The sequence below is a fragment of the Halichoerus grypus genome, chromosome 5 (genome assembly GCF_964656455.1).
Source record: "Halichoerus grypus chromosome 5, mHalGry1.hap1.1, whole genome shotgun sequence".
In the NCBI taxonomy this organism is placed as follows: domain Eukaryota; kingdom Metazoa; phylum Chordata; class Mammalia; order Carnivora; family Phocidae; genus Halichoerus; species Halichoerus grypus.
The window spans coordinates 69,825,901-69,847,343 of record NC_135716.1 but is presented as its reverse complement, the minus strand read 5'-3'; the positions used below and the strand labels follow the sequence as shown (position 1 = coordinate 69,847,343).

The following is a 21,443-nucleotide window of genomic DNA, read 5'->3' as shown; positions in this document are numbered from 1 at the left end:
TGGTCCACAGTCACGGTTGTCAGACCAGTACTTTTACTGGACTCCTCAAGGCCTTTATCATCTTGGCCATCCAAAACCACTCAAAAAAACGACAGAAATTCTAACAGAAACAAAATTATTTTTTTTCCAGAAGTCTTTAGTATAGGTAGAATATTTGTTTTATTTGTTTTATTTCTTTTTAAAGATTTTATTTATTCATTTGAGAGAGAATGAGAGAGAGAGAGAGCCTGAGAGGGGGGAGGGCCAGAGGGAGAAGCAGACTCCCCGCTCAGCAGGGAGCCCGATGCGGGACTCGATCCCAGGACTCCAGGATCATGACCTGAGCCGAAGGCAGTCGCCCAACCAACTGAGCCACCCAGGCTCCCAGAATATTTGTTTTAGACCACTGAAATGTATCAGTAAGTAAAACTGTATTTTTATGTGTACATGCAGTCCTAGAGATGGGCCCCTTAGAAAAGCAAGGACCCCTCCTTGCTCAACAGTAACACAACCCAGAAGATAATTTTGCTATCTAAAATTATTCTACAGGTGTAGAGTTACTTTATTACCTTTGCTTTTACAGAACACCATATGTGAGATTTTTAATTAATTTGCAGCTAAGCCTTAAACAAGAATGAAAATTTAATGGAAACCCTGTTTCTGTGGGGAAAATGGTAACTACTTTATAGTGGGCACTCCCCAGCACATTTTCAATAAGGCACTGTGATGAAGGTAAGAGTGAGGACTCGCTACCCTGTACAAAGGTCGACATTCAATTTATTATAGCAGGCCTAATGAAAATGTAATGTTAGAAAAATACAAATGAAAATGAGAAAAGCATAATCACTATAGAAAATATTTATTGAGGACTTACTATATTTAGCTAAACTGAAAACCAAAGGCCTGTTAAATTTTGAAAAAAATTCCAGAAGAGGTGTCTTGTGGGGCAAAAAGCCACTTTTCTGGTAGTCCTCTAATTGGTCTGAATGGATGTTCCTACTTTCAGCAGACACAACCAAATTCCACTTGCCATCCGTTCCCCTCTCCTACCCTCCATGCAGACAGAACCTCAATTGCATTTACGTATCAGGAGGCCAAGTGCTTATGGGAAGGCTAGACCACCCCCCTCAGCCCCACAGGGTGAACTTGATTAAGCTAAGAATTACAGCCTTGTCATTGACCTTGAAATGACTGTTTCAGGAACGTGCATGTACAGAAACTCTGGACAATGATACGGGAGGGGAATTCTGCCGGATGGTAGGGGTGAGGAAGACTTCTGGAATTCCTAAGACTGGTAATAGCATGGATGATGGCAAACACTTTGGTTAACTGCTCGGCAGCATTCACCATGCTGCACTATGCCTTTCCTACAACCCAGGCCGGGCCACCCTTGTAAGTGTATGAGCACCAAAAGGCTAGAATATTCACAGAAGTTCTATCCTGACAGACAAGATTCTGAATGTAATCCAAATGTCTGTCAGCAGTGGAAACATACTGTGGAAAATTCATATAATGAAAGTAAATTAAGCAAACATGAAGTACACACCACTGGTGTAGAAGATTCTATAAACGTAATGCAGAATTTTAAAAATCTAAGACACAAAATAACAACTGCTATGACTCAACTTATATAAAATCCCAAGACAGGCAAAATTTATCTTTGATGCTGGAAGTCAAGATCACAGTTAACCTTGTAGGAACCATGAAGGGAGCTTCTGGGCTACTGGTTATTTCTGTTATGTTTACTTTCTGAAAATGCAACGAACTGTCTATTTGTGGTTTGGGCAACCTTTCTGTGCATATATCATTTACTTATAAAAATGTTTTTACTGTAAAAAATAGAGATGGCGCCAAAAGCACAGCTAGTAAGAGAAAAAATCTGGTAAATTAGATTTCATCCCAATCAAAAAGTTTTGGACATCAAGCAACACCTTCAACAAAATGAAAACATAATACATATGGATGGCAAGCAGCCACATGAAAAGATGCTCAACATCACTAGTCATCAGGGAAATGCAACAAAACCACAATGAGATACCACTTCAAACCCACTAGAATGGCTATACAAAAAGACAGACAATAACAAGTGTTGTCCAGGATTTGGAAAAACTGACACCCTCATACAGTGCCCTCGGGACTAGTGAAATGATGCGGCCCCTTTGGGAAACAAATGAGCAATTCCAAAAATGTTAAACCCAGAGCTACCTTATGACCCAGCAGTGCCACACCTACGTATATGCCCGAGAGAAATGAAAACGTGTGTCAGCACAAAACCTTGTACACAAACGTTCGCAGCTACGTTACAATGGCTAAAAAGTGGAAACAAACTAAGTATCCATCAACTGGCAGATAAAGAGCATGTGGTATCCATACAAATGGAACGCTTTCCGGCAATAAAAGTCATAAAGTACTGATACAGGTTACGACATGAATAAATGAACCTTGAAAACTTCGCATGGTTCCATTTATATGAAATGTCTAGAATCGGAAAGTCTATAGAGACAGAAAGCAGATTAGTGGTTGCCTAGGGCGAGGGGTGGGGGGTAGGGGATGGGGAGTAACTTTTTCTTTTTGGGGTGATGGAAGTGTTCTAAAAGTAGACCATGGTAATGGCTGTGCGACACTGTAAATATACTCAAGCCGTTGACCTGTATGCTTTAAATGAGTGAATCTTATGGTATGTAAATTTTATCTCTGTAAAACGATTTTTTAATGCAGGAAAATACAACTTTTAATCACTAATTTGTGAGGATGTGACACTTAGAGGTGATACAGCCATCTTGCAACGATGAGTGAACAAGGGCGAAAAGCCAAACTCCTAAAATGCCTTAGCAGAAAAACAAAGCAACTGGCCCTCAGAAATATGGCTTAGCAGCTGAATTAACCAACCCTGGAACTGCCCTTTGGGACTTTCTGTAATGTGGAAGGGAAGTGTCTGATCTTTCTTTGTTGTGTCTCCTATTACCTGCCTGAAACCAAGACACTCGTCTAAAAGAGAGGGAGGATGCTAAACAAAAGCACTCCGTTGGTTTCTTACATCAAATCTCCTCGATGTATACATAGCAGAATAACTTAATAAATAAAAGAAAAATTTTATTACAATTCAAATTTGGGCTTCTGGTAGACAAAATGGAATATTTCCTGAAAATAAAGTTCTGTCTAAGAATACACAAAAGTGGATGGAACTTTTTGCTCTCACAGAGAGCTTTTCACAAAAATATTCTAAGAGGCATTTTCTACATCGTTATTTTTAATACCATGAAAAATGTAAACCAGTTATCAGTGAGCAGAAAATGTATCATCAGCTGCAGCAATTTCAGGAGTATAAATCTAGTCCTAAATCTCTCATGCTCACATTAGTATTTCTTAATAATAAGCAGTGGATTTTATCAGTAGTTTATTACTGAGGTGAGTAGCTTAGTAAGTTTCTAGAATGGATTGACTATTGATGTGGATGAAGCCAACATATGCTACTATGACAGCTACAATCGTAATACGTAAACTAAGGGCATAAAACAGCCATTACCTAGGATTAAGAATATAATTTCCCCTTGGTAAAGTACTGCATGATTAGGCTTACTCGGGAACATTACATACTCCTGTGATAGCAATAAGCAGTAGTAATTAAAACTACAAATGTTTTCCCATGACATTGCATGAAGAGAAGATACTATGTACTCTTATATTAACTCACTTACCTAGAGCCAGATTCAAATAGATGCATAAGTAAATAATATCAGCTGCTGCAATAAATCCTGGTTAGTGACTTCTCTTCTGAGTTCAGATCTGCATTTCGAGCCCCTTCCTGGGCATTCCCACTTGGAGGAAAGGCGGCTGTCAAATTCAAGGCATTTCAAAGTATACCCCATGATTTTCCACCACAACAGTCCCCCGGAGGTCATATTCAAAACATATCAAAATATACACTACGATTTCCCACCAAAACAGTCCCCCTTTCTGACATTTCTTAAAAGGTCCATTTTTCCAGTTACTGAGGCTCAAATCTCAGAGGAATCACTGATTTCTCATTTCACCTGATCTCCAGAAAAGCTATCAAAACCCTTTTTGGTCTCTGAATGTTCTCTCCCCACACTATTTCTAACACTCTCTTTTTCTTTGTCAAGGCCATCATCCCAGTTGTATTACATCTGGTTTTTAAAATGACTTCCCCAAAGCATCACCTTTCTGATCATTGAAAATTATTAGATTTCACTAGAAGTACAGTTTTAGCAGGGAAGTGACTTTTGCATGCTTTGTCACTGGTGTGTTCCTAGTACCTAAATTGCCTGCAACCTACATAGTAAGTGCTCAATAAATATTTAGTGAATGCATGAAAAAATCTGTAACTGTGAAATGTAGAACAGAGACCCCCACTGCCCTTAGTGAAATGCCATGTATACATCGTACATCTGACCAAGGAAAAGCGTATCAGTATAATCCTGACATTCAAAAGTTTCCATTCTTTGTCCCCAACCTGCCATTCAAAACGTATCTCCAGCTACTTAATTTCTGGATCCCCTAAACTCCAGCTACAATAGATTACTATAAAGTCGCTATATTTATATGTTTACATGTACATGGTATATATGTATAAATACCTATATATATTACTAAATGACTGTGAAATACAATGGAGAAAAACACAGCAGGTTAAAGAAAGCTAAAGTTAGCCTCACTGATCTTGTGACATTTGAATAGAGACCCAAAGGTGCTAAAGGAACGGCTGTGTGCCTCTCTGGTGGAGAATATTCCAGACCAGGGGACTGCAAGGACAAAGTCCCCCAGGTGGGAGAAGGTCGTAACTGTCTTATTTACCTCCCCAGAACCTGGCACTATGCCTAGAACTTTCCCATCTATTCTTTCACACTCACTTGTCTATTATTTATTTAGAGCCAGGATTTGAGATTCTATTAGAAATCAAACAAACTTCCAAATGTAAAATTCCTAGAATTTACCTTTGAGTTTAATTATATAAAAATCTCAACCAATCTCAAATCCAGCACAACTTCAGTTGACCCTAGCAACCTTCCTCCAAATCTCTCTCCCTCCTGGCATTCCCCATGTCATTTCACAAAGCACAGTGCTCCCAAGCCTCCCGCTCAAAATCTCTATTCCTTTTTGACAAACATAACACTATGTACATGCCCACTAAAGATTATCACCCCCCCCAATTACAGTATTTGGCCAGCCCACTTTTACACCTACTATCTTCCCCAACCCCACTCCCAAAAAGGAGGGCTGGGAAGAGAAAGGCAAAGCCATCTGCCATTATCTCAAATCTTTGTCCCCAACAGAATTCAATATTTATTCAATAAGAGATGCAACCAGGATGTTTCTGATGTTAGACTCAAATAACCACGATAATTCTTCCTGTCAAGGCAGTTCAAATTTGACTGGTATCGAGAAGCACAAAGTCTAGTTCTCCAGAGTCTTCTGGCTCACCACACCAGTAACGCCAGTAATGCCAATCTTAATAGCCTAAAACAAAATTCTGTGCTGTTTGCACAAATACGGTTTCGCACCGAACTCAAAATCAAGTCTCTAATAAAATTTAGACATATGGAAATGTAACTATCCACTTAACCTCATGCACTTTCTTGTATGTGTTTCCTGGTCAATATCCTTTCTATTTCTGCCACTTTAATTTTTAAAATACAGAAACTTCTGAGAGCCATCGGGGCACTGACAGGGCACGGACACCTATGTTAAAAAATAACATGGCCAGAGGAAAGGTAGGAGGAGGAGTCACTCTGGAAACAGCAAGTGATAAGGGCAAACTATAGCAATTCCAAGGAGCACAGATATCAAGAGAAAGTCTCTTCAAAAACACCACTAGAAAGGAGAGGTTCTGCTAGGTGTTGCCTAGGAAAACGAGGGCAGAAATACATGCTACCCAGTGAAGATCCATGCTTTCAGACTATCAAACTAAAGAGAGGGGATGAAAATCCCAAGGCTGAAAATTATTTCCCTGAGAAAACAAATCAACTCCAATTAACAATAAACACAAACTAAAATGTGGCAATCCTCCGTGTAATGCACTCTCCTGTTGTGTAGAGAAAGCTTAGCCCTGCTTTCATTAAGACTCAAATTGTGTAAGGCTAAAGAGAATTTCACATATTTTTCTCTCTTCATCTTACCTACAGATGAGAGCACCTTTACAACCTTTCAAGGAACTGCAACCCCAACTTGTGCTGTTTTTTTACCTAATTTGAGAGTGTTCTGGGATTAAAAGCAATAGGGATGTAATTGAGTCAAGTGCCGCTTGTTAAAATAGTATCATTTATTAACCCAAATTCATCAGCCTCTCCCTACTGTGGTACTTCACTTTCTGATTCCCTCATTTTCCTATTAATTGTCCACGACTATTTCAATTACTCAAGTTCCATTTCTCAGCACATTGGCCTTTTCAAATCACTCATCAAGCCCTATTCCACTTGTCCTTTATGACAAGCCTTGCGTCCACCTCTTCCTTTTCCATATCATTTGTTTCCTACCAAGTTGTCAAGGCCCAGCTCCAAAATCCATTCTTTTCCATAGCTTTCTCTGAGTCCAGCAGAAATCCACTATTCTATGATATGTGTCCCCTTTTATATGTTATCCTCTAAAGATTTTTTCACACATAATAGCCATTTTTAAAGAATTTATTTATTCATTTATTTTAGGGGGAGAGGGGCAGAGGAAGAGAAAGAATCTCAATCAGACTCCCCAAGGAGCACAAAGCCTGATGCAGGGCTCGATCCCAAGACCCCGAGATCATGACCTGAGCCAAAATCAAGAGTTGGCCATCCAACCGACTGAGCCACCCAGGTGCCCCATAACAGCCATTTTTAATGGGTCTGTCACCCTGTTGGGAATACAAACTTCTTCTAGACGTGGGTTATTTTTCATATATCAGCACCACACACAGCAGCAAATACATAACAGCTGCCCCAAGTGTGTTTTGAATCGTTTTAAATCTAACCCTCCAATTATCTCTTCACACGTTTTTATCTTAATTCCACCTCTTCCAACCACACTACAGAGTCATTAAATACAAATGCTGTTGTCTTACATGTTGTGTATCTCACAGGGTTTGGCTTTAAATACAGACCCCTAACAAATGTTGGCTAACTGAATGGTACACACCACTCTACCATCTTGCCTTCCTAAGAGGCTCAAAACCCAGTCGTAGCTTTCCTTTCACTTGCTCATGGGGAAGCCAGCCTCTAGAAGGGAAAGCCTCAAAGGAGGTACCCCCTGGAGCTCAGCAGAGGAAAAGGTAGCAGACATTACTAATGGTACAGTCTTTATTCCAGACCCAAGCCACTGACCGACACTGCAAGCTCTAGATCGGCTGGAAAACAGCAAGATTGGGAGCACCATTAAAGCACATCAGGGCTAATAAGTTAATTAGAAACAATGCCCACTGATAAAAATCTGTGATATTTGTTCTCCGTGACAAGGTGGGTAAGTGACATTTGTTCTTAAAAATTATTGCAAAATAGTTCCAGCGCTGTACAACCCAAATTTGGAACAGGATTAATAATCTAAGCCCTGGAACCAGCTCACCATTTTTGAAAAGTGAACAGTTATTTATATATGTAAATACAACTATAGCTTTGGTTTAAACAGTGACTGGCCCAAGTGAGATGTTGCGTTGGGCGAAAACCCACCCAAGTAAATTAGAAAGAAAAAAATTAAATCCTGCACATGCATCAAAATCCTTGCTCACTCCATCTCCCAGCTCGTTCTAGAAAGTGGGAAACTGTGTGACTATCTTCGGTACAAAGGAGCAGCAAGCAAAAAGGGAATGATTTGGTCCCAGATGGTTAAAATGAGCAAACCTACAATAAAAGGAAACAGAACTTCCTCCACTGATTCCCAAAACGTAGGTGTCTCCTGTGTCGAGTGCCATTGAATTTTAAAAAGTACGAGGGAGAATTTTGAAGAGTCTTGTCTTATTAACAGGAAATGCCTCTTCCCTGTTCCCGGTTCCTATAAAGAGGGATTTTCCCTAAACGGGACTGGCCTTCCTCCACACTCCTTCAACTAACTCCTCTTTTTTTCTTCCTCTTTTGAAATTTGAGCTACCCTTACAGAGCAGGCTAATAAACCCTACCTGGAACCTCCCCCACCACTATCAGCTCTGTCCTCCCTCTCACCTCCTCCCCTTGCCTGCAACTGAATGGGCAGAGCCTTTTCTCTTTCACACTAAACTATGTCTCCACTATCATTCTAGTCACGATACAGGTGACATTCTGTTCTCTGTATGATGACTCTAATAATACCCTATTTCCTAATCTGTTCAAAACTCAGGCTGGAGAAAGGGATCCCTTTATGGATCTCCTCAGAGAACTCATCAATTTAGAGAACTCATCGAAGAATGTTCGCGACAAATACATTAACGCTGAAGCCAAATAAATCGGTTCCACTGAATAAGCTCTAGCGCCCAGAGCTCTAAGTGACTCGTTAAGCTGTGTTTGGAGAACATACTTGCCTCAGGGTCCCCAAGTGAAAACATTAATTGATGAAAAATAGGTTCATCTTTCATCTGTCAGCCTTTACAAGCATAAATGTTCCTTCTGGACCTAATGTTTACATTCAACAGTTTAAAATCTGGATTTCTTTTCTATTCAAGGCTTCTAAAAAAAAAAAAAAACAACTATACTGTCATAAATTACAACATTTACATCCAATACAGCTAATTATGCCCTTAAAATGCTTTTACAAAGTACTTTAAGTGAACACCAGATTGTGTTTAAACCACCGTATGAGACACTTAAGTGGCTGGTGCCTCCAGTATTAACCCCGTTAATTTTTATAGTCTCTCCCTAAGTTTCATAAGGGTAGGTGCAACTGTATTATCCTTATGTACCAGCGCAGGAATGGGGCTGAAATGGCCACACATAAGTCCCACAGCAAACCCCACGGTGAAGCGGAATGAGTGTGGCTCTCCCTCACTGACAGTACCCATCACCAGAGCAGGCTTCCTCTTGGAAAACCAGGGCACCAAAAATTCCAGTTTCCCAAAGGGCTCATGGCATGTTGTTCTAGGATTCCATCGGGAGCTCCTGTTGCGTGGCATCCTAAGAAGCTAAAAGAAAAAAAAATGTATACAAGCACAGCAAAGCTGTAGCCAGGGCACAATTCTCTTACCAACATCACTGCGCCATTTTAAGTGGTCATTCTTTTTTTTTTTTTTGAGAGAGAGAGCAAGCACAGTGAGCTGCAGAGGGAGAGGGAGAAGCAGACTCCCTGCTGAGCAAGGAGCCTGATGCGGGGCTCAGTCCCAGGACCTTGTGATCATGACCTGAGCCGAAGGCAGACCCTTCACCAACTGAGCCACCCAGGGCCACCCCTTAAGCGGTCATTCTTAAATATAAAAAACAGAACAAAACAAACTTACATAGCTTTTATACTAATTAAGATCTTACAGAGTTAAAAATCTCTTAATATTCTTTTGTTTGATTAGAAGTTTTATCATACCATTACTCAACAACCTTACACAGGAAATATTTTATTTTCACTACAAAATAAGCTGATATAAATTCTACTGCATATACACACATAATAATCATAAAAAGATGTCTCAGGAAATATCATATTGACCAGACTTGTAGAGGATAATATATTCAAGTAAAGGGGGGAACAGGGATTTTAAAGAAAACAAAAGACTTCAAATTTTTTCTTCATTCATAGTCTATGTAGTAACAAAAAACAACAACAACAATAAAAAAAAAACCCTTCTGTTTTCCCCTCAGGATATTTCCACTAGGTTTTTATCATCACAACTACAATTGCCCCTTTGATGTCCCCCCATCTCTTCCGAATCACAGGAATAACATAATAATAGGGATAATAATACCTTTCTAATATACGAAAAGGTTTACTCCTTGCCAACCTCTGAGCTAGTTTCGAGCCCCTTACATAGACAGGAACATCAAGGCTATAAGAAGTTCAGTAGTTTGCCCAAGGTCGCAGAGCTGGGATCTCAGTCCTGGTTTTTCTGCCTTCCCAGCCTAAGCTTTCACCAACCTGAGCACTCTGACCCCCCTCCCACATAGTCCCACCAATAAATGGCCTGGGTTCTCCAGCAGCTTTCCAGAACCTAAGACCTTTCTTAACTTTCCCCTCACCATCAAAACTTTCCTATCATGGGTCTCAGTGAGCCTAATTATGTTAAGTTATGGCAGTTAAATTAACCCTGTAGCAGCGTTACACCTAAAACAGTGCCTTTCACATACTAGTCGATAAATATTTTGTTTGGTTGACAATCATTTACATCTCAAATAATGTATCTGCTTTCTAACAAGTGACTTCAAAACCTTCCTCTAATTAGCTTCTGACAGCCAGAGTCTGCATATTGCATTGACAGGATAGAGGGAATGATGCCCTTTAACTGTCATGAACACAACTGATTTAAACGCTCACCGATTTGGGGGGGTGGGGGGGCCGTGGGAGGAGACAACTCCCATACACTACATTTGGACTTCCCCAGTGTAATAAACCCTACTTGTTGTCTTTCCCACTCATTGTTATCTCCCTATCACTTAGCCCAGAGCATGAACAGTAGATTCCAAAGAAACACTTGATCAGATGCATGGATGCATGGATGGATGGATGAACAAACAACAGACGGACAAATGGATGAACAGACGGAAGTGAGTTATTTTAAAGATGGCCACTTGGTTACGGACTATATATTTAAATCAGAGTCTATTTTTTATCTGAAGACTATTTTTTTAGAGGGTGGGAAAGGGACAGAGAGAGATGGAGAGAGAGAATCTTAAGCAGGCTCCACGCCTAGCAGGGAGCCTGACACAGGGATCGATCTCACAACTCTGAGATCATGGCTTGAGCCGAGATCAAGAGTTGGAAGCTTAACCAACTGAGCCACACAGGTGCCCCTATCTGAAGACATATTAAGGAGATATGTTTTATTGTAGAATTTAGATCTGTTAGAACCCAATTTAAAATATTTTCAATCTGCAAGTCTATAACCACCTATAAATTAAATTATATATCATATACATTTACAAAAACAATTTTTCATTTTGTACAAATTTGCCTTACGTTGTAAAAATATACATATAAAGCATTCTTTCAAATTTAGTTTGCCAAAAACATTTTATACATCTTCAAACAACAAAGAAAAATCTACTAAAAAAAATTTACAAATATAAAATCAAAGGTAAGTTCAAAGACTGCTCAAAGGTCAAGTTGGCCTTATACACTTCTATTTCTAAGTGGGAGTGGCAGATTGCCACATCATGTGGTACAGCTAAAAGAACATTTCTGTTTGTTCAACACTGTAATTTATTTTCTATTCAGTAAACTGTGAAGTTTCTACACTAAATACATTTTCATAAATGAGAAAATAAACATGCTAAATCAAAGCAGGAACTGTGATTTTTATGGAGTAAAAATGCAAGTGTTCATCAGAATTCAGGAAACAGGAAATTTGTTTTTATTTTTTTACCCAGATGTGAGAGGGAGTTTCCACAATTATGACCACAGAAAGGCCATAGCACAAGGTTCTAACTCCTTCATCTGTCTTTCATGAGGCTCATTCTGCTGGCCCCGTGGAAGATTCCAGGATGCCAAATTATAATCATAATAATCATTATATTGACAGTTTGTTCCTTTTTCTGGTCAAAATAATAAAACTTCCCAGAGAAACTGAACATTCAAATTTTGAATCATTTCCTTTAGTCATCAGTCTTTACTCGTCCTCCCTTTTCTTCTCCTAAAGCAACCTCAATCCAAACTATTAACTACCATTGCAAATAAAATCTCAACACTATTATTGATTTTCCCAGTAAGAATTAGCTTTGAAAAGTGGGAAAGAAAAAAAGCACCCCTTGGAGAAGGCAGTTCACAGGTGTCGTGTGGCCTCTGCCATTTCCTAGGTGTACGACCCTGAGCTAGTCTCCTTCTCCTCCAGACCTTGGTGAGCACCCCGGCAAAGTGGGGGGACTACAGAATCCATTAAACCCACCCCAAGCCCCAGGGGGCAGCAAGGATTCCACCTTCGTGACACCACAGTCCTGTACCTTCACGGAGCCACTGAGTTTTGTCTTCATAGGCTGTAAAGCCAGGGCCCCACGCCACAGCTTCGCTACAATCCTACACAAGGTAGGACATGCCCACCTCTGAATGCGGGTGCATGGAGACACAGAAGCCCCTCACCGGGGTGTGTGGGGGGAGGTAGGGAGACAAAGACTGTTGTGTTGTCTCTTTTGATCTAACCTATTAGAGACAAGACCAATATTAAAGGATAATTCTTTCTTAAATGGAATATTTAATTAAGCAAAATACCCCCTTCTCTACCCAGGCTGTATACATTATGGCTTCCGGTAAGTTGCCCTGTGACCCTTAACCTTTTGGAGCTTCAGATTTCTCCTATGTTAAACAGGAGTTTGTGCTGGGTGAGCTCTAAAGCTCCTTTTGAAAATAAATTAATTATATATCTTATTAAAAAATAATAATAATGATTATATATCTCATAGATCTGATCTCATCACGTTCTCTCACTGAAGTCAAGGAAAGTGAATGAAGTCTCTAATTTGGAAGCGATTCACAAACATGAAGCTCTACTTGAGCTATCCATGGAAATAATGGAAATAATGTAACTTGAAAAGATCCTCATTTCACTGTTAACCAGGCAAACTCTTCCTGGTATCTTCCCAGAGTAGTAAAATAAATGAATACAAGATACATGTCTTTCAGTCAGGCGAATACACAAATGACTTGGGAGGCGGCGAAGCAAAAGGCCAGATCATTTTTACTAAAAGAAAACTTAAATGGCAGACACTAGTATTTGCCTGAAAAGGAAAGAGAAATATAGGATCACTGGGAGACCTGGGACTTGGAGGGTGGGGAATGTAATGTTCAGAATTGCCACTATATCATGAGATAACATTCTTCACAATGTTTTGTTGGCCTATTTTGCAACCAAGGCCTAGACTCTTTGCAACTGAAGAATCCTGCTCTGCACACAATCAAACTTACTTTTTCTTTTTTTTAAATATTTACCTAATGCACTCAACTTCCACTTCCCATAAACAGCTGGTATGTGGCTCAGTTACCACTGAACCCTTTCAGCAATGGCTGCTCTTTAAATATGCAATATAAAGATAAGCATGTGTCCTACAATATGCTCTTTCTTGGTAGTTCACTCTCCAATTATAAACTTTCAGGCCCACAGGGCCAGAAAGACAGACCCACCATGCATGATCTCCTGCTGGTCTGTGGGCAGGACCAGTGCCCATCCTGACAAGACTATCATTCATCTTCAGTGAAATGAGAAAATAGAACTAACATAGTGAGTTTTTTAAAAGTTAGAATCTGTTCAACTTACAGTCTATGTTTATTCTCAGACTGCATCCTTCCTACATTTAGCTAGTAAAGATGTTCTCTCTATAAAATGATAGGGACAGTACAGTTAATATGTTCTTATTTAGAAAAAATAAAACTTGGCCACACTATTGGTTTCCCCCTCCTCTAATTTTTTTTTGAAGACTTACTTATTTATTTATTTGCGAGAAAGAGCAGGGGGAGGGGTAGAGGGAGAGAAACCCAAGCAGACTCAGTGCTGAGCACGGAGCCCGACGTGGAGCTCGATCCCATGACCCCAAGATCGTGACTTGAGCCAAAATCAAGAGTCAGATGCTTTACTGACTGAGCCACCCAGACTCCCCTAATTTTTTTTTTTTTAATTTACTGCTCCAGCATAAAATCTAAATGCCTGGGAAGCACTCTTCCACAGAAGTATGAAAGTAGCGATTCATGTGTAAAGATTAATCATAATTTCCAAGAGCTATACAGGCCACAAAGTTAGGCTACGTCGAAGTCACAGAGAAGCTGACAGTCTTCTCAGACAAGAGACAAAAACAGAATATACAGCCTGAAAGTCAAATGTGAACCTCAATACTCAGAAATTCCTCTATCAGTTAGATTTGTAACAAAAATTAATGGGAAAATAAATAATTCCGGTAGTATGGTGGATGCACAGAGCACACCACTGTGAGCAAAATGGCACAATTCATAGAGCATTGAAGTTGGACTTTAAGAGCTATAGTATCTAGTGATGTCCAAAGAAGGTATGAAGCTTCTGCGGCCACCAGAAGGACAAAGACACAAGAACTAAGTTTGACTGGATCTCTTAAATCAGCAACCTTCTATTCCTGTTGCCTTCCTGATGAAATACCATGATGCAAAATATCTGCACACTAAGTAAAAGAATTCCAGCTGGTAGACATGACTCAGACATTTGTAAGAATATAGTTAATACATGCAAGCCCATTAGGTTTTCAGGTAACAGGAAGAAAAATGCAGTACAGTTTATTTTTCTCTTGCTAAGGCACTGTCATGTAAGCATAAACCTCGAGTATTAATAATAGAATCCAGGTTTACAAGATGAAAGCATAGTGAGAATGTCAGATGCCGTGGAAGCTCGTGTGTTTCTCAAAACTAAAAACTGCAAGAAGAAAAAACAGAAGTGGCCTGCTTTATCCATCTTGCTTAACGAGAGAGCTGCGGTTTAAATTGTTTAAAGTCACAAACTGTTAATTTTTGGAAATGATGTGGATGCTGGCTACTAGTAGTATCAAAAATATATTCAGGATCGTTTTTACTGTATTTGTAATTTTAAAAAGTTGAAGGAGGTTGATGAACTACTGTTAGAAGCCATTCCTGTGTTACATGTAACAGACATGGTAATTATTTGTTTACAATGTTTAGTAAGCCATCCATTTAAGTTTAAACAAAATCAATAAAAACGAAATATGTTGGGGTGCCGGGGTGGCACAGTCGGTTAAGCAGCTAACTCTTGGTTTCGGCTCAGGTGCTGTTCTCAGGGATGTGGAATGGAGACCTGCATTGGGCTCTGCGCTCAGTGTGGAGCCTGCTTAAGATTCTCTCTTCCTCTGCCCCTCCCCCCCTCAAATAAATAAATAAATCTTTAAAAACAAAAAGGAAATATGTATACATATATGATCTGGAAATTAAAGTTAGTCTTAAAATGCAAATAAAATATGGAAAGGGCCTTAAAACTTTTTTTAATCACATACTCAAGAAGGTACCTACCTGATCCCCTCACTCTCCACTATTCTATTGGCAAGGTGGCCCTTGTCTCCAAGGTGGCCCTTGAGGGCAGTTCAGGACCAGGGGACCAATGGCAAGTTACCTACCTATCTCCACGTTAGCCTTCTCATTCCCTCCTGGACTATTCTACGTGACGTCTGTCTCTTCTCTCTTTCAGCACACCATGTGAACCCTCTCTTCCTTAAAACCCAGCTCAGGGGCGCCCGGGTGGCTCAGTCAGTTAAGTGTCCGCTTTCGGCTCAGGTCATGATCTCGGGGTCCTGGGACTGAGCCCCGCATCAGGCTCTGTGCTCAGTGGGGAGTCTGCTTCTCCCTCTCCCTCTGCCCCTCCCCACTGCTCATGCTCTCTCTCGCTCGCTCTCTCTCAAATAATAAATAAAATCTTTAAAAGAAATAAAATAAAACCCAGCTCAGTATTCACAGCCTCCATGAAAACAAAGCAAAACAAACTAAACAGAAAACACGTGGCTTGTAGATCTCTCCCTCTACTTCTGCACAGCCCCTGCATTTATGCACTCAGTAGGATAGAGCACTAAACAAACACTGGATGATGATACAAGTATTTTCTCTAGGACTGAATCAGGGATAATCTGGGATAACAAAGAATATAAATATTATTCATCACCTATTTTGGAAAAATTACAGCCAGTAATTCCATTATCCTAAATATAAATATTTCTGCAGAAACAAAGCCTATCGGAATTTAATCTTTACTCAAAACAAACCATTACCTGTGTTTAATGGACCAGAGCAGTTAAAATGCCACCAAGTAACAGGACCAGTCTGAACATGTGGTCTGGAAATTCTATTCGACCACAGAGCAAAAAGCACACACCACTGACTCGCTTAATCTAATTAAGCTTTCCCAAGGCTGTAAATTCTGTGTGTCGCAAGCAAAGCCACTAAATTCTCGCCCAGAAGCTGTTGCCTACCCAATTACTCCCATCTCTCCCTCTTTGAAGATGGGTCAAGAGGAAACGATGAAACAGTCTTTCAAACCCAAAGCAGCCCTGCCCATCAGTGTCCTCCAGCCCCTCACTCTGCCCTCCCCTACCCTGCAGGTTGCACTGTTTTGGACCGCTTTGAGTCCTCTCTCCTCTCTGATGCATCCTGGTGTGCGCTTTTCCTTCTCATGTTGGGTAAGGACAGTGCAGTAGCCAGAAGTGACACAGAGACAGGGCAGAATTGTTTTAAGGTAATACAAGTGAAAGGATGTCTGTAGGCACTGAGAAAAAAAAGTCCCTAGAATGGTAACATATGAAGTCCTGACTGTCCTCATCAAGGCCTTTATCACAATCCGCAATCACATACTCAGGTGCTTCCCAACTTACTGCAACCGATTCCCCTTCCCCTCCTTCCTTAAAACACTTAATATTTCACTTTTAAGACTCGAGTCTTGAGGCACCTGGGTGGCTCAGTGGGTTAAGCGTCTGGGTTAAGGTCATGATCCCAGAGTCCTGGGATCGAGCCCCACAACGGAGAAGCAGGGGAGCCTGCTTCTCCCTCTGCCTCTGCCCCCATTCATGCTCTGTCTCTCTCTCTCTCTCTCTCAAATAAATAAATAAAATCTTAAAAAAAAAAAAAAGCATTCAAGTCTTTTTTAATGAAAGGGATATCCTGAGATTCCAAAGGCACTTTTTAAAAATTGTAATTAAAGTAATATGGAGAAATACTTCCTCTACCTTGATTCTATGAAGTACATGTATCACTTATAGGAAATATACAACAGTGATTTTCAGTCACTGACGTGGGACTGGACACAGTATCTAGCCATGTTCAATTCCATACTTAAGGATACAGGCAGTTGGGAACAATAGAGAACGAAGACCGGCACCCCAATGGCCCCCAAAATATACTGCTATGCGCCACCGAAATGCTATTTCCTGGAGAGAACTGTGGGTCCTTACAGGAAGACACATAAACAAGGCCTGGACCAACAGCGACATCGCCTGAAGTTCACCAACACGGACTGTCTCTTGAGTACCCAGCAGTGGATGAATGATGAGTGTAAAGAGAAGAATGCGGGGGCGCCTGGGTGGCTCAGTCATTAAGCGTCTGCCTTCAGCTCAGGTCATGATCCCAGGGTCCTGGGATCGAGCCCCGCATCGGGCTCTGTGCTCCATGGGAAGCCTGCTTCTCCCTCTCCCACTTCCCCTGCTTGTGTTCCCTCTCTTGCTATGTCGCTCTCTGTCAAATAAATAAATAAAATCTTTAAAAAAAAAGAGAGAGAAGAATGGGAGGGAGACTTTTTTTCAGCTTAGTCAACGTGGGCCGTTATAACAAACGACCACTGACGGGGTGGCTTACACGGCATTTATTTCTCACAGTTCTGGAGGTTGAGCGATCCAAGATCAAGAGGCTGGTAGAACTGATGTCTGGTGAGGACCCACTTCCTGGATTGCAGGCAGCCATCTTCTTGTCGTGCCCTCACATGGCAATGAGCAGGGAAGAACAAGCTCTCTCTGGACTCTTATAAGGGCACTAATTCCATTCATGAGGACTCCACCCTGGTGACCTCATCTAACCCTAATTACATCCCAAAGGCCCCACCTCCTAATACCATCATATTCAACATACACCTGGGGGGGAAGGGGGAGAGGCACCAACACTTTGGTCCATAACGGGAACCCACAGGATCAGTGAAAGTGTAGACACTAAAGGTTACAATCCATGAGTGCCATGGCCCCAATGTGTCAAGTATGCTGGGCACACAGAAGAGGGAGCACTTAATTCTGCTTAGGGAAGGGACTCAGAAAAAGTCCCATGGAAGAAAGGATACCTCAACTAGGTATTGAAGAAAGAGTAGGAATTGACTAAGAAGGTAAGTGGAGAAGGAATTCTTCAGACAAAAGAATGACACCTTAAAAATCTCCTTCTCTCTCTCTCTCTGTAATTGCCTGGGGTGAATAAAACCAACTTACCAATTTTAATCAGAGCTAAACTAGACTTTTGACTAATGTTGAGATTTCTCCAAAAGTTATTGGTTTTCAGTTTATCATCTATTCGTAGCATCTACAAAAATGACCTACTGAATTCGCAGAGGCAGCAGAATTTTTAGAACATTAACAATACTGAAATGAAACTTAATAGTGTAGTTTACCTTTGTGGCCAATTGCCCGTGTGCATTCTCCAAGCTCACCAAAGTTGATGGGAAGTGTCATTTGCTGCCCAAGCATACATTTCCTTAAGTACTTTGTTATTTTAATATAAATTGATAAAATTTAAATGCTATATACCTACTTCTAAACTCAACCATTCTCAGTAAATCGCTGAATACTTTACATAAACAATAAGATTTTTACAACATGATTTGTTATTCTTACCTCCATGGGAAAAGCTTTGAAATTAACTGTGTGCTCAGAACCACGCTGGTTTTCTCTCCCCCAATGAAATCTAACTTCATACAGTTCAAATTCATGCCCTTGAGGCAATGGACCTCCTGACAGAACTGAAAAGAGAAAGTAAGTTCTGTTTAAATAACAGAAAACATATTCATCAGTACAGCAGAATACTGTAGAATAAACATGGGGGACGTTTTTTGACAGAAAGCTCTTGTGAGCTCTAAAGATTAAATTCATATGGCCAAAATGAGAAATATATTCTAACTGTGGGAAGCATTCACACTATCATACTGATACAGTAAAGTTCAAAAACTCTGAAATACTTGGTAATATTGCATACCATCAACTTCTTGTGTTTCAGGTAAAGGAGTAGACAAAGAAGACACAGAGGACCTATCTCCCTGAGACTTACACTTAGCACTACTCAGGAGACAAGGACAGGGTTTACGTCCCAGACTGACCAACAATTTGCTATCGACCAATCAATAAATTAAACCTTGTTTACAGATCATCCATCTGTACCATACTTTCAATTCAGAGAATAAGTGTAAGCTAACAAAATTACCCTTGAAAAGAATGTTCACACCAATATGATTTTTCGAAAACAAAATCACACTTATTTACCATTTAGTACCACAGAAATGCAAATGAAATAAAATTATGATAAAATATTAACAATATTTAAAATGTTAACATTTGGGGGGAAAATGTTAACATTTGTTCTACAGGGCCCTGCCTCTATTTCTTATTTCTGGATAGGACCCAGAACTTTGTCCCAAACAAGAGCACTCTAAAGGATGATAAAAGATACATTTGTGTAAAAGAATCTGCCTTGAGGCAATAAAACACTTTCCTTAGTTAAACACACCCTGATGTCATAGAGAAAAACTTCATTCGTTACAAATGACCAATTTTGACACAGATGAAGACTGTCTGCATTTTTCCTATAAAAACTGTGAATTCTAGGGGCGCCTGAGTGGCACAGTTGGTTGAGCGTCCGACTCTTGGTTTCGGTTGAGGTCATGATCTCAGGGTCCTGGGGTCTAGCCCCGCGGTGGGTTCCCCACTCAGCATGGAGTCTGCTTGATATTCTCTCTTTCCCTCTCCCTCTGCCCCTCCCGCTCGTGCTGGCTCTTTCTCTAAAATAAATAAATAAAACCTTTAAAAAAAAAAACCTAATTGGTATCAGCTAAGAATTATAAGTTATTTTATGGTACCTAAATTCTAAATGGTATCAGCTAAGAATTATAAGTTATTTTTAGTCCAGGAGCTGACAAAATTTATCCCCTCCCCCAGGAAGCAGTCTCTGAAAGAGAGGGGCACTCACACTTGGGCTGGCATTGCGGAGGAAGCAGTATGCCCAGAGCTGAGTGCCGCACAGGGGAACGGGCCTGTGTTCAGCCTTACCCTAAACCCTAAAGGACAGGAAAGGGAATTGGTGTGGCAAGATTTATTTGTTTGGCTGGTTCTTCTTCTAATCACTTGTTCCAAGAATTTAAGGCTTCTTACATCAAGTACCTGTCATCCAGCCAGAAGGCATAAATCAGAAAGAAGAGCAAAAGGAAAACGAAGACAGAGACAGAAAACAGATGGAGACGTGAGGCTATTGCACAAATGAATGCCGTGAAGTCCTTACGAAAAGTACCCTATATGTGTGGTTCTATGCTTTCTGCCAGCTCAAAGAAGAAAAAGAGCATCAAGCAGCAGAACACAACTGTAATTTTCCTCTCCAGGGGGAAAGGAAGTGAGACACATGGCCGTTAGGATAACACTATCTCACACACGATTTTTAGGTTTTCTTCGTGCTTGGTCTTATTTTAAGTTGTACAACAAATCAGAGGGGTCAGGAGCGCCTGGGTGGCGCAGTCGGTTACACATCCAACTCTTGGTTTCAGCTCAGGTCGTGATCTCAGGGTCGTGACATCGAGCCCCACATCAGGCTCTGCGCTCAGTGCAGAGTCTGCTTGAGATTCTTCCTCTCCCTGCCCCTTCTGCTTAACCCCTCTCTCTCTCTTTCTCTCAGATAAATCAATCTTTAAAAAAAAAAAATTGGAGGGGTCAGTCAGTGTCCCCATCCCAATGAACAGGGGAGAAAGTGTGGCTGGGACAGTTCAAGAGTGACCTGCCCTGGGGCACCCAGCTAGCCAGCTCCAGGAGCCTGGAACTCCAATCTTCTGACCCACATCTCACCCTGAGACAGGACAGGGAAATTCAAATCTCTGCGTCTGTGAGCCAGAACTGAAAAAAACAATGAGTTCTTTAAGCCTGGGTTTCTAAACTGCAGTCCCTCCTTTGAGTACTACACCTCATCCTATTTCCCAAAACAAACAAACAAAAAAAAGTGAACACGTGGATCACAAAGGTTTACAGATATCCCAAACTGCAGAGCAAGCACACGGCATGCTCTCCAATAACCATCCACACTGTGGATGAAACGCTTGTATTTCAACAAGCAATGCCACAGTTTGTAAATAACCTCAAAAAATCACTCCTTTCCCACTGGCTGCCCGATGTTGGTCTTAAGAAAAACCAGGAAGGAAGTCTGGACTGTACCCACTCCCAGAGGTGGAATGTACCCCACCTCCCAAACCAAAAAGAATCCATGGGAAAAAGCTTCTTGTAACATCCCGTGCCACACCCCGGCCTCCACCATCAGAACTCGAAAACACTCCCCACGCTCCCCTCAGCGGGGCAGCGAGGGCCTGACCTGAGGTGTGGGGGCCAGTTCCCTAACACTCCACTTTTTTTTTTTTTTTTTAAAGATTTCATTTATTTATTTATTTATTTATTTGAGAGAGAGACAGAGATAGTGAGAGAACAGGAGCAGGCAAAGGGAGAGGGAGAAGCAGGCTTCCCGTGGAGCAGAGGGCCCGATGCGGGGCTCGATCCCAGGACCCCGGGATGATGATCTGAGCCGAAGGTAGACGCTTAACCGACTGAGCCACCCAGGCGCCCCCCTAACACTCTACTTTCAACAGAAGGTGGAAATTGTCTTAGAGGAGGCTTAGCTCCGCGTTGCTGAGGAAAAAGAAAGGTCAG

General features: G+C 41.0%; 1 protein-coding gene across 3 annotated transcripts in view; it reads right to left on the bottom strand.

Annotated features, from left to right (window-relative positions):
• The window catches only part of CA8 (carbonic anhydrase 8), a 91,813-nt gene that overhangs the window by 60,437 nt on the left and 9,933 nt on the right, over positions 1 to 21,443 (bottom strand). For all 3 annotated transcript variants that reach the window (XM_078072361.1, XM_078072362.1, XM_078072363.1), the window contains exon 3: positions 18,387 to 18,511. In XM_078072361.1, coding sequence (XP_077928487.1) covers positions 18,387 to 18,511 — 125 coding nt within the window. The remainder of the gene's footprint in view (positions 1 to 18,386; positions 18,512 to 21,443) is intronic.